General features: G+C 33.8%; 4 protein-coding genes across 4 annotated transcripts; 2 read left to right on the forward strand and 2 right to left on the reverse strand.

Annotated features, from left to right (window-relative positions):
- Nucleotides 1–187: 187 nt before the first annotated feature.
- Nucleotides 188–4,058, reverse strand: LOC11418657 (SPX domain-containing protein 2). The gene is made up of 3 exons (XM_003588712.4): nt 3,441–4,058; nt 1,782–1,908; nt 188–1,104 (listed from the first exon to the last, which is right to left on the reverse strand). Exons 1-3 carry the CDS (start codon nt 3,720–3,722, stop codon nt 689–691), a joined length of 825 nt encoding a protein of 274 aa, XP_003588760.1. The 5' UTR covers nt 3,723–4,058; the 3' UTR covers nt 188–688.
- A 3,044-nt stretch (nt 4,059–7,102) lies between these two features.
- LOC112419499 (glutathione S-transferase T3) lies at nt 7,103–8,017 on the forward strand. The gene has a single exon (XM_039829243.1). It carries the CDS (start codon nt 7,103–7,105, stop codon nt 8,015–8,017), a length of 915 nt encoding a protein of 304 aa, XP_039685177.1.
- Nucleotides 8,018–8,773: 756 nt separating this feature from the next.
- LOC112419005 (uncharacterized) lies at nt 8,774–9,955 on the forward strand. Its single transcript, XM_024775680.2, has one exon. The coding sequence runs from the start codon at nt 8,873–8,875 to the stop codon at nt 9,947–9,949; it is 1,077 nt and encodes a 358-aa protein (XP_024631448.2). The 5' UTR covers nt 8,774–8,872; the 3' UTR covers nt 9,950–9,955.
- Nucleotides 9,956–11,927: 1,972 nt separating this feature from the next.
- Nucleotides 11,928–12,818, reverse strand: LOC11435980 (ethylene-responsive transcription factor WIN1). The gene is made up of 2 exons (XM_003588714.3): nt 12,698–12,818; nt 11,928–12,604 (listed from the first exon to the last, which is right to left on the reverse strand). The coding sequence occupies exons 1-2, from the start codon at nt 12,775–12,777 to the stop codon at nt 12,091–12,093; spliced, it is 594 nt and encodes a 197-aa protein (XP_003588762.1). The 5' UTR covers nt 12,778–12,818; the 3' UTR covers nt 11,928–12,090.
- Nucleotides 12,819–13,514: the final 696 nt, after the last annotated feature.

The raw sequence follows: 13,514 nt of genomic DNA on the forward strand, positions 1-13,514 counted from the left end.
ACAATTTCCTTTGTTTTTTATTTGCCCAATAAACAAAAAATTATTGTCTTTAAATGGTTTTCAAAGAACTGATTGTCTCAAAGCTAGACTGAAATTGTACTTCTACATTTTATTACGGTGCATTGGAATTTCACCTTTTTATTGCAACCAAATAATTTAAATTTCGGTTTGCCCAAGAGCCAAGACATAGACATTGCCTGTACAGTGGCAAGGTGGCTATCCATGCATAGGAAATATTTCTCCAAACAAAGTAATATCAAAGTTACAAAATTAGCAGATGCATTACAAAATTCCAATCACCCTCTTTCTAATCAAATGTTTGATATAAATTAAAATCTAGTAGTTATCTACATAAAACCCACACATTGTTAGCATACTGATACGAGCTAGATGCCAATTTAAGATAGTGCATGACACCTATAACCCTGGGGAAAATTTTACATTATTTAGAAAAAGGAGAATAATAATCATGCTGCATCCATCTACCATCAGACACTGTTCCAAAAAGGAGGCCAAATTTCCATCCAAATTCATTCGGTGTGTGTTCTCAACATAGAAAAGACAATGTTGGACAGGACCTATCACAAGTTATTGCCATGATCTACTGGCTACTATCTCTCCACAGAAGAGAAACAGGAAACACGCGAAGACGAAGAGCTAAACTCAGCACCTATCCTGTTATTTTCTTTCAATCCTCTACCAAAGTCTCGCTATGCAGAGGAGGCAATGAGTATATGCTTACAGTTGAGCTTCCACCCCTAATCTCTTTCAGAGTATCCAGTGCTGATGTAGTTAGTTTGATGAAAATGTTCTCCATATTTTGGATCTCAGAAAATTCTTTTGGGACATGGTCTAGTGTCTCCTTAGTTTCATTTGCAGTCGTGGTCTCACGCGCAACTTCCTCAAAAACCTCACTTGTTGATAAGGATTGCCCTAGAGGCCCACTTTTGGGGAAAATAATGCTTAGCATCACCTCACACTCCTTCACAAGCTTGTTAAGCACATCGATTTTGAAGAATGGCTGGTTCAAGACATCTTGGATAAAAGGTAACCGAAGTAGTGCACCAGTTCGCTTATCATATTTCTTTATTATCTTAACCAAACCTGCACACAGGATGAGAGAAGAAAACGCTTAGCATTCATTATCACAAAAACCCACCTAGTCAAAGAAATCATCTTTCACCTACTGTCCTACACACCCTAGTTTTCCTGTCTGATTATATTGTGTTTAACCATTCACTTCATTTTATGCACCCATCTACTGACAAACAAGAATAACTCTGATGTATTCAATCAGAAGAGTATCAGTAAAACCCTGACTCAGTTTAGAAATGCAAACTCATTTTTTAAAACAAAATGTTCAGTAGCCATCTTATTTGCAAAATATGGTTGCAAACGATAGTCAATAGAATTAAGACTGTAAAATCCATGATATTCTATAGCTTCATCTGACTATACATCTTAATTGACTAAACTACCATTAATTAATACCCCTAAAACTGTAACTCATTCGCAATTTAGTCTTCAATGTAACTGTATGATAATTCAGTCCTTAGAGGTCCAAACTCATTTCTCATTGGTTCTCATATTATATGATAGGGATTGACAATACAAATTTGAATAATTCAAGAACTAAATCATATGCTCAACTTAAATGCGGTACAATAATACTTTGCAAATGAGGTGTACTTCAAAAAAAACAAAATACCATATGTCACTATCCTATGAGGCAAAAGGAATCTGCCGCTTAAAATTCATGCACAGGGTCTGACAAAAATTACCTGTGTAGTTAAGTGCACTATAGTTCTCTAACAAAACCATCTCTCCATGAAAATCCACTATTTCCCTCCCTACTGTCATCAACTCGATATCAGAACTCTTGGCCCAGGCAACTTTGTCTTGCAATTCCTGCATAGCAAACATAAGAAGTCGTTCTTAGAAATGGAATACGCTAGGTCCATATCTCAGTCACGTCTCTGACATGGAAAAGTTGGTGTAACTATGCAGAACAAGGTGAAAATTGCAGACATATGGCGATATAAAAGTTGGTGTAACTATGCAGAACAAGGTGAAAATTGCAGTCATATGGCGATATAAAAGTTGGTGCAACTATGCAGAACAAGGTGAAAATTGCAGACATATGGCAATATATGTGTAATTGTTTATCACTAGCAATACTTTCATAATAATATATGTCAGCTAAAGCTTAAACACAGTTTACATTAGCTTCTAGTCATAAAATCACTCGGCTAAAATACATTTACGGTTCTTCACTAAGATTATACTTTTTTTTTACTAGTAGGAATCAAACTCAACATTCCGAAATTTACAACACAGACAAGGTGCATCAGGCCCTTGGTGGTAAAATTATACTAATTGAGATGAAAAACAGAATATTATTGTTCAAATTACTCATAATTATTATAAGATTATTTTAATAGTCCATTTTACTTCGAGGATAAGTTTCTAGAACATTTTTTCCTTCCACCAACAGTCCCAATGAACAGAAAAGATTGCTAAAATAAAAAATATGAGTCAAGCATGCCTTTCCAGAATTACAATATATGCTGACAAAGAAAGGACTTCTAAACCACCAAGAGCAAACCACGACCCCTGTTAAAATTCATACATTCTAACATGTTGCCCCCTCTATTCCACATTCATTGATATTTAGGGTGTGTTTGGATGGAGGGTTTAGGAGGGGAAGAGAATGGAGGGTTTCGTTTACATTTTTAAATTACGAACACTATAAAATGTTTTTTTTTTTAAAATGCATATTAACATGATAAACAGTCATATAATACTTCCTTCAATCACAATTAGTGTATTTTAGAAAAACATGTTATATAGTTGATAATTTAAAAAAGAAAAGTAAACCTTCCCCTCCTAAACCATCAATCCAAACACACAAGGTTATTACACCCCTATTTAATCCACAAACTGCATGATTGGATTTGCAGTGAGTTTGCTAGAATCGCAATGTGTCACCGTGATTGTAGCAAAAATTTCAACAAAATCACGGTACCACTTGATTTCTTCAAACTCAACTTTACTCCAAAAATAATCATACATTGGATTTCATAAGCATCATAGATTATGAAATGGAGTTGCACAAATCTTTCTAGCACCGACAATTCTGATCTAAAGTATGTGAATTCTGACGCTGACACAGATTACATTGAATTATCTCATTTTCTCAAATTATTAACATGTGTAGGTGTAGTGTTCATGTCGTGTTTGTATCAGTGTTTCATAGGCAAACATTCATATTAATACTTAAAAAAAAAAAAAACATAAATTTGACAAAACTATATAATCTTGGTCTCTGATATTCCTCATAGCACAAATAAAAATCTTAAATTTAATTTTCAATACACCGTATTACAACAAAAAAAAAAAAAAAAATCGTAAACTATAATCGATTAAAGTTAAAAATATACCTTCCATTTGATAACATATTCTTCTTCTTTCTCAACAAAAAAGCCATTAAATTTCTCAATTTCAACCTCCAACAACCTAAGAAAATCTTTAACCTCTTTCGTAACCTCTCCTTCAGCACCACCATCATCATCCAAACGACGCCGTTTAGAACAAGAAGAATCAATCTCTTTAGGAACAATGAGTTTCAACTGCTTCTTAAGATCCTTGTAGGAAAGAAACTTATCACGCCAATCAGGTAACGTTTGCTCGATCTGGTTGTTGAGAATCTTCCAGAACTTCATCGTTGCTTCTGAAGAAGAAAGAATCGATTATTCTGAAAATCGCGTTTACGAAACGCAACGGTGTTTTGGATGGTTTAATGAAAAGAATAAGAATAATGATAATGAGTAATTTGGATTAGAAAAAGTGTGAAAATTATATATATGGAATGGAAATTGAAGTGCGGATTTAAAAAAGTAAATAAAAAAATGGTTTCGGATATAGAATATTCTTTATGGAGAAGAATAATGGAATATTCTTGTTCGTATTCTTCTTCTTCTTTATCGGTGGTTTTTGTCTTTCTTCTTTTAGATGTACTACTTGTTACAGTTGTTTGTTAGTTACTTATCCCGTGCTATGGAAAGACCAGCTCAACTCAACCTCTTTTCACTCCTACCCAAATATGACAATACTTTTGAGTACTTTATTATTTTAAAAAAAATAACAAAATATACGAGTACTTATAAATTTTTGAGCTCTGAAATCCGGATACGAGATACGATACGGATATGATACTGCACTAATATGTCGATACAGAAAATTTTAAAAATCAAGATACGATACGGCTGAGATATGTTAATAAAAAAACATTATATAATTAAATGTACAATATATTATAATAATATTTTTTAGGGTTAATAGGTCTTTAACCCCTGTAATATAGGTCATTTCTGGTTTTCACCTTTGTAAAATTATTTTTTTGATTTACGCCCTATAAAAAAGATTGTTTTACCAATTTTTTTTTCAAGAATTTTCGTTTTTATTTGGCCTATTAGGGAGGTAAATTAAAACAATTTTTTTTACAGGGGTAAATCAAAAAAATAATTTTCAAGGGGGAAAATCGAAAATAACCTATATTACAGGGGGTAAAGACCTATTAACCATTTTTTTTAATATGCAAATATATTAACAAACAAAAGAAACCAATTACATACACAATATATCCTAAAAAGAGCACCATCAGTGCTATACTATATATGTTAGTGCTATACTTTATCGATCAGAAAAAGAAGCACTATATCCAAAAAATAACACATTCGTACTCAAGAGTTAAGTTATTTTAGTTAACATTAATTGGGAAATATCGGGGCAGGTGTCAGTGCTGGATAATTATCGGATACTCTCCTGATACGTATCGGAAAGTATCAGGCAGGTACCGGTGCAGGATATGCAGGGGATACGATACGTCATCTATTTTGAAGTATCGGAGCTTCACAGTTTTTGAGGGATGAGAATAGGTCAGGTCGACCAACAGGAGCCTACAACATAGTCTATGATAGGCTGCATGTCATACTTGGGCTTTAAAAAAATTTGGTAGGCCAGACTTAGACCTTGCAAAGCCTAACTCAGCCTAGCCTATTTCCACCCTCGTAAGTAAGTAAGTAAGTATATCGAAGGATTGATATAACAGTATTAACATAACATTTTAACACGAGAGACTATTTCGATTAACAAAGTGGATAATTAGAGATTATTTTATAATTTGATACATTTGGAGACTATAATGTTTACTCGTTCCACATTAGATACAAGTATTTTACATGTATCTTTCCGTACCAGATCTTGAATTTCAAATTTCACATATCTTCAAGTATTACGTCTCTTGGCTTCATGTACCATTGTTCATTCTAGATGTTGACCAAGGGCAAGTACATTCATTAAATTCAGAACAAAACCAGTCCCACTAAAAAACACCAGCCCTAGGGGCACGCATGCATTGTTACCTTATTGATTCACCACTTATTGGTAACTATTTGATGAAAACAATGTAACCTGGGTATTTGTTTGGCCTCAAATGAGTTTCACCCGATGATGAAGAGAGAGGGTTACTATGAAATCAATAAGGTAAAAGATTAATAATGTAATTACGATCTCAAAGCAAAAAAGACATTACGTTGAACTCGGCAAATATGTCGCAGCGGCGACAATGTACGCCAGAACCTTAGTAAATTTGACACTTAGGTCCCGTTTGGATCGGTTTATTTTGAGCTTATGTGGGCTTATCTACGCCCATAAGCTTTTTTAAAGGTGTTTGGGTAAATAAATAAAAATAGCTTATTATAGTTTCATAAGCTGCTTATGTCATATTTCAATAAGCCTAAATTTTCAGCTTACCCTCCTACTTAACAAGGAGCTTATGAATTTATGTTACCTCCTTCGAGTCTCTTTGGATCCACATTTTCAAAACATATATTTTAATTATAATTATCTTTGGCGGTGCATAAGTAACAAAATTGCTATATAGTTATCTTACTAAATAACACACGTAACTAAGATTTTTATTATTATTTTTTTAAGGAAGATTTTTATTATTCTTTGTTACGTAACAAAATAAAACTGAATAGAAAAAACAAACTTAACTTAATTTTTTTTAAGGACAAATATTGATTATACTATATATATATATATATATATATATATATATATATAATTATAATTAATATATTATAATATTGTTTTTTACATCTTGATTAATTTTATGAAAAAAATCTTGATAATTGTGGTTTGATTCTCTGATTTTTTTGTTAAATTAAAAATATTTAAAATTTCGATAATTGCTTATGTAATGTCACATCCAAACACTTCAATTATGTAAGTACTTTTTGGTGTACATATCCAAACATAAATAGCTTATCAAGTATAAGAACTTAGACCATGTGCAATGGGGGTGTTGAACCCCATATTCAACAAGCAAACCATTGGAGAGGGGGGTGTTGAAAGTGAGCTGGAGGAAAGAGATGATGAATACATTCAATAGGTTGAATCCTGACGCCGGAAGCCACGTGGCGCGCTCGGATTGGGCTTTTTTTGGCGCGTGCGTTACACGCGCCGACAAGGCGCGTCTGTGACAGAGGGACGCGGAGAGAGAAACTGTTTTGGATAGTTGCTGCCACGCGTCGCTTTCTGGTTGGCTGGCTTGGATTTTTATCTTCTTAATACTTTGGACTCAATTATTTCATTGCAAATAATTTTTTTAATTTTTTTTTTTCACCAAAATTCGTGATTTTTTTTTCTCTATAAATAGAGACTTGGATCATTTGATTTGGACACAGAAAAAAAAACCATAATTTTCACTCTCTTAATCTTATTATTAGCATTTCTTTTGAAGTTTTAGTCTTTAATTAGTGAAATGGATCCCACTAACAATCAATCCAACACCCAAAATTCTTCTGATTACCCTTTTAGCTACCAAAATCAATTTCCCAACTCACATCCTCAAAACCCAAATCAATTTCCCAACCAATATCCTCAAAACCCAAATCAATTCCTCAACCAACATCCTCAAAACCCAAATCAATTCCCCAACCAAAATCCTCAAAACATGTCTAATTTTGGTTTTGCCTCAAATTTCAATCACCCATCCTTTGTTCCAAACAACTTTAATCCATATTTTAGATCTATGATGGGATATTCATCTCAAACACCCCCATTTAATGGTTATATGCCAATGGTGAATGAAAATTTTCAGAGTGTTGGTGAATATCCTGAATTTTCATCACAAATAAATCGTGGTGGAATGACACGAGATAATGAAGTTGGTCCAACTCCAGAGGATACAACTCCAAAGAGCAAGAGAAACCAACAACCATCATGGAACACTGAACAAAATTTGGTGTTAATTAGTGGGTGGATAAAATATGGAACATGCAGTGTTGTCGGAAGAAACCAGACAAGTGAATCATATTGGGGTAAAATTGCTGAGTATTGTAACGAGCATTGCTCATTCGATTCTCCGCGCGATGTAGTTGCATGCCGAAACCGTTTTAATTATATGAACAAATTAATAAATAAATGGGTTGGTGCTTATGATAGCGCTAAGCGTATGCAAGGAAGCGGTTGGTCGGAAGATGATGTTTTCAAAAAAGCTCAAGAATTATATGGATGTGGGAAGAATGTTCAATTTACTTTAATGGAAGAATGGCGCGCTCTCCGAGATCAACCACGGTATGGTAGTCAAGTGGGAGGAAATGTTGACTCAGGAAGTAGTGGATCTAAGAGATCTTACGAGGACTCTGTAGGATCTAGTGCTCGTCCAATGGGTAGGGATGCAGCTAAAAAAAAAGGTAAGAAGAAAAGCAAGGGCGAGACATTGGAGAAGGTGGAAAAGGAATGGGTTCAATTCAAAGAATTAAAAGAGCAAGAGATTGAACAATTGAAAGAGTTAACTTTGGTGAAACAACAGAAAAACAAGTTGCTGCAAGAAAAGACTCAAGCTAAAAAAATGAAAATGTATCTAAAGTTAAGGGACGAAGAGCATCTCGATGACCGGAAGAATGAGCTGTTGGGGAAGTTGGAGCGTGAGTTGTTTGAAAATTAATTTTAATCAAATATTTGTTTGTATTCAGTCAACATTATCAGTGTTGTCTAGTCCCAACTGTTTGCTTTAATATTTGTCAGTGTTGTCTAGTCCGTAGTGTTTGCTTTAATAATTATCAGAGTGTTGTCTACTCGTCACTGTTTGCTTTAATAATTATCAGAGTGTTGTCTAGTCCGTAGTGTTTGCTTTAATAATTATCAGAGTGTTGTCTACTCGTCACTGTTTGCTTTAATAATTATCAGAGTGTTGTCTAGTCCGTAGTGTTTGCTTTAATAATTATCAGAGTGTTGTCTACTCGTCACTGTTTGCTTTAATAATTATCAGAGTGTTGTCTAGTCCGTAGTGTTTGCTTTAATAATTATCAGAGTGTTGTCTACTCGTCACTGTTTCCTTTAATAATTATCAGAGTGTTGTCTAGTCGTCACTGTTTGCTTTAATAATTATCAGTGTTTGCTTTAATACAATACAATAACTTATTTCGAATCCGTCAGTGTCCACCACACAATGTACTTATATATAGGGACTCATGTCTACTTCCAATATCACAAATCTCATTCCTATCTATTTCCAATATCACAAATCTCATTCCTATCTATTTCCAATATCACAAATCTCATTCCTATCTATTTCCAATATCACCAAAGACTATCAATGGATCCTTTTGATATCGAAGCCTACAAACAAAAACGTGATATTGAAGACACTTATATCGTCAACCGATTTATTCAGCGTCGAAAAGAATTAGAGGAAGGTAGTGGATCTCGTAGTAGAAAATATTTAAATAGAGATCATGCAGCGGCAAACCAAAGACTCATTGACGACTACTTTGCCAATGAGCCTACATATGACGATGCAATGTTTCGTCGTCGGTACCGGATGCAAAAGCATGTTTTCCTTCGAATCGTTGGAGACCTTTCAATTACTGATAACTACTTCACCCAGCGAGTTGATGCCGCCAACAAAGAAGGTATATCACCGTTAGCAAAATGTACCACAGCAATGCGAATGTTAGCATATGGCGTGGCAGCAGATGCGGTCGATGAATACATCAAAATAGGAGGTACTACAGCATTGGAGTGCTTACGTAGATTCTGTAAAGGAATCATACGATTGTATGAGGAAGTGTACCTGAGAGCACCAAACCAAGATGACCTTCAAAGAATACTACATGTTAGTGAAATGCGGGGGTTCCCAGGGATGATCGGGAGTATTGACTGCATGCACTGGGAGTGGAAAAATTGTCCTAAAGCATGGGAAGGTCAATTCACCAGGGGGGATAAGGGAACCACCACAGTTATTCTTGAAGCAGTTGCATCTCATGATCTATGGATCTGGCATGCCTTTTTTGGATGTCCAGGAACGTTGAACGATATCAATGTTCTAGACCGGTCACCGGTGTTTGATGATGTGGAACAGGGAAAGGCTCCACGGGTGAATTTCTTTGTGAATCAACGTCCCTATAATATGGCATACTATCTAGCTGATGGTATCTACCCTTCTTATCCAACTTTCGTCAAATCAATTAGACTTCCTCAAAGTGAACCTGATAAGTTATTCGCAAAACATCAGGAGAGCTGTCGGAAGGACATCGAACGTGCTTTTGGAGTGCTTCAAGCTCGATTTAAAATCATCCGTGAACCAGCTCGCTTGTGGGACATAGCCGATTTGGGTATCATCATGAGGTCATGCATCATATTGCATAATATGATTGTTGAGGATGAACGAGATACATATGCTCAACGTTGGACCGATTTTGAGCAATCTGAGGGAAGTGGATCTAGTACAGCACAACCATACTCGACCGAGGTGTTACCCACTTTTGCAAATCATGTGCGTGCTAGATCCGAGTTGCGTGATCCAAATGTTCATCACGAATTGCAAGCAGATCTAGTGAAGCACATATGGACAAAGTTTGGAATGTTTCACGATTGAAGATGATTTGTATCGAACTAAGTAAATTACTTGTGTGTTGTGTGCTTGTTTGTTGTCTTGCATTTTAAGCTATTTGTGTGACCCGTACTTAGTTTGTTGTATTGCATTTTATTTATGTTAAGAAAATAAAAATAAATTATTTAAATAAATTTTGTTTTTACAAAAAAAAAAAAATTGTTAAGTGTTTCTTCATTTTAATTTAATTATAATCGATAATTGTAATTTTATATAATTATAAAAACAAAAATATAAAATTAAATAAGAATAAGAAATAAAAGGTGGTGGGGTAGGGTGTTGAATAAAAAACCATTGGAGAGGTAAAAATTGAAAGGGTGTTGAATTAAGAGAGAGAAAATGATGTGGAGTGTTGGGAATTGAAAAAGTGGGTGTTGAAGGTTGTTGAATTTGTTTTACCATTGTAAATGGTCTTATGATGTAAGCTCTAATGCTATAAGCCTTAATGCTATAAGCATCTATATAAGTTGTTTATCCAAACAGGGCCTTAGTATAACTCGCTAAGGCTTTTGTTCTTTGTTTATTGGCTATAACTTATATTAAGTCCTAACCTTGACACTTTTTGTGAGGGTGTGGACCTCATGTTTTTAATATATTCAATTTTGTCTTCTTCTTAGAAAAAAAACACTTCGATTTTAATTTTGTTAAGAATATTGATTTGATCTTTTTATCTCTTGATTTGATTTTTTGACAAACAATAATTATATTATTATAAACATTAAAAATAATAAATAAAAGAAACGAAAAACTTATTAAAAAACGACATTAAAAAGTAAGTAGCATTGTATGGACACCAACTTAAATTTAAGAGTTGACCTTAGTAATGGGGGTACATACATGGAGAAGGACCCTTTGTTTATTTTTTTTTATTTTTTCAAGTAATTTAGGGGTTATAATTTAAATTTTTTTTCAGGATGAATAAGTGGGGTGTTTGAAATTCGAACCCCGACCCCAATGTATATCCTTACCAACTGAACTATGCTCACGGATACGGAGGAGGACCCTTTATAAGGTGGATGAATTTTTTTCTTCCTACTTATAAGAAAATGAGTAGACTCGGTAATATTGACATTATAATCTGCTCCATTCATCTTGGGGCAATTTAGGGTCTGTTTGGGAAACCAAAAAAAGAGCTTTTAGCTTTTAGCTTATAGCTTATAAGCTCGTTTGACAAAAAAAGCTCTGTTTGGTAACACTTTTTTATCATGAGTTTATAGCTTATTTCACGAGCTTATAAGCTATTCCAAGTAGCGTTTGAGCTTATAGCTTATAGCTTCTCACTTTTTCTTCCAATTTTACCCTTATAATAGTAATGCAATGATTTTTATTTTTAATTTTTGAATTTCAAAAGACACCCATGAAGCATATTATAATGATACTATTTTACTATTAGAATAGAAAAGAATTTAGTAAATAAAAAATGAGAAGAAAAAAAACTTTCAACACCCTTGATTTACCATTTGGAATTAGACACAAAGGAAGGAGAGAGAGATAAGAGGTCAAGAATGTAGAAAAAATCCATAATTTTATGAATGTATTAGAGACATGGCAATCATACATATGACATATAATACATAATAATCCTTAATTTTTTATACAATTAAGAAGTTAAGTTTCAGAAAAACTTTTATTTACTAATATACTTTTTTGAGGGGCATTAATAGTAATACTAGATCATATGTAGGAAATCGCACTACATTAATTATCAACCGGTATCTTTAATCATCCAATATTTTTCTTTTTCCTTGATATCGTAACCGATTATTGTAACAGAATGCATACTGTTATCACAGTTACGTGGTACCAATATGAATGTTGTTACTATAATTGATTATGATATTAACGATTGACAAAAATGTTGGATGATTAAAGATTTATCCGGCGAATAAGTTTAGATTTCCTACATCCCACTGTCTCTAGTACATTGATAAATCTTAATAAGATTAGAGCTTAGTTAGGGATATGGTCCACAAAAGTGTTTCATACTGTAAGTGAAAAGGAGTTCTTTGAAGACAAATTGATTTCAGAGTAACCTAAAAAGGAGTTCTTTAATACAGTACAATAGTATGTTATTAATATTATATATTATAGAAGTAACATCAGACTCCTGAAGGTTACTTGAAGTTTCAATTAAGTAGCTCTTCAATCATCTGCATGGTAACAATATCCTCTTCATGTTCTATCCCATTTTTCTCAGCACAATCACCAACAATTGTACTATTATTAGGTGCTGATTTTTCTGATGATGACACATAATTTGATTCATGACTATCTTCATGTTTCTTTCCAAGCTCCACCCTTAAGATCCAATTAGAGTCAGAATGTGATCCTGCTCCTTTTTGCCAGACTCCTATGTGAGAATTATCAGCATCAAGCCTCAAACAAGTGAGTGATTGAGATTGTTTTTGACAACATTTTGTAAGCTTTTGTTTAAGGAGATGAGAAAGAGCATTTGAAGTGTGGAAAGAGTTATTATTATCATCACAATTTGGTGTTAGGGAATTGGCATCTTCAGTTTGATCCTTTGGTATAGGGAAATTGGTTTTGGCATTTTTTCCATTCATCAATATGGCCGCTTGATCATATGCTCTGGCTGCAGCCTCTGCTGTCTCAAATGTACCTAGCCATACCCTTCTCTTCCTGTGTAAATTTTGCAGCCATATGATATGGTGTGAAATTATGAAAATAACAACATTATAATAATGAAACTATAGTGTTGGAGAAGTAGATTACAGTAAAGGGTGACGAATTTCTGAGACCCATGAGCCCCACTGTCGTTGTCTAACTCCTCTGAACTTGTTACGTTGTACCATGATCGATTGGTGCCTAATGCCTTTGTATCTGCAGATAATGAATGTGTATTGTATGAGGGGAAATATATATATAGTACAATGCCAAATGTGGAACTTATATGCACCTTGCGAGACTTATATAGATTGTCGGTGGAAATTTGTTTGAACTGGTCCAATCATAGGTTAAACATTTGTATAAAGTCTTTGCGTGAATCATCATGTAAATAATATAATGTAATTGTAATTATGAGGCCGGTTAATAAGCATTACGTATTTCATAATAAGTAGTAATTAATTCCATGTTTTTGTTCACAACTTATATATATGTATATAGTACTTGAGTATTTCTTTTCAAATATTTGAACATACATACATACAGGTGCATTAAAAGTTTCAGCTGCACAAGTTTGACATGTCACTAGCTTCCAAAGGCAACTTCAATAAATGAAAAACTATAGTTGGCATTTTTCTATCCATTAAAGTAACAGCACAGGCTTGCTGTACTATAAAAGAAAAAACAAGATTTTCTTAGGAATGTGTGTATCCAACAATAAAAATTTATTGTGTCACGTTTCCATGTTTTCATCCTCTCTTTAAATAGTACTATAATAAATAGGGAAACAACTTAAAACAAGTCGTCCTTATAATAGTGTTTGTGTTAGAATCAATAGTTGTTAGTAATCAATGTATCAAGAAGGGGAAGATCATATAAATGAGAAAGATCTCCTAAAAAATTGCATATATTGAAAAAATTCTGA

The sequence above is a fragment of the Medicago truncatula genome, chromosome 1 (genome assembly GCF_003473485.1).
Source record: "Medicago truncatula cultivar Jemalong A17 chromosome 1, MtrunA17r5.0-ANR, whole genome shotgun sequence".
Taxonomy (NCBI): domain Eukaryota; kingdom Viridiplantae; phylum Streptophyta; class Magnoliopsida; order Fabales; family Fabaceae; genus Medicago; species Medicago truncatula.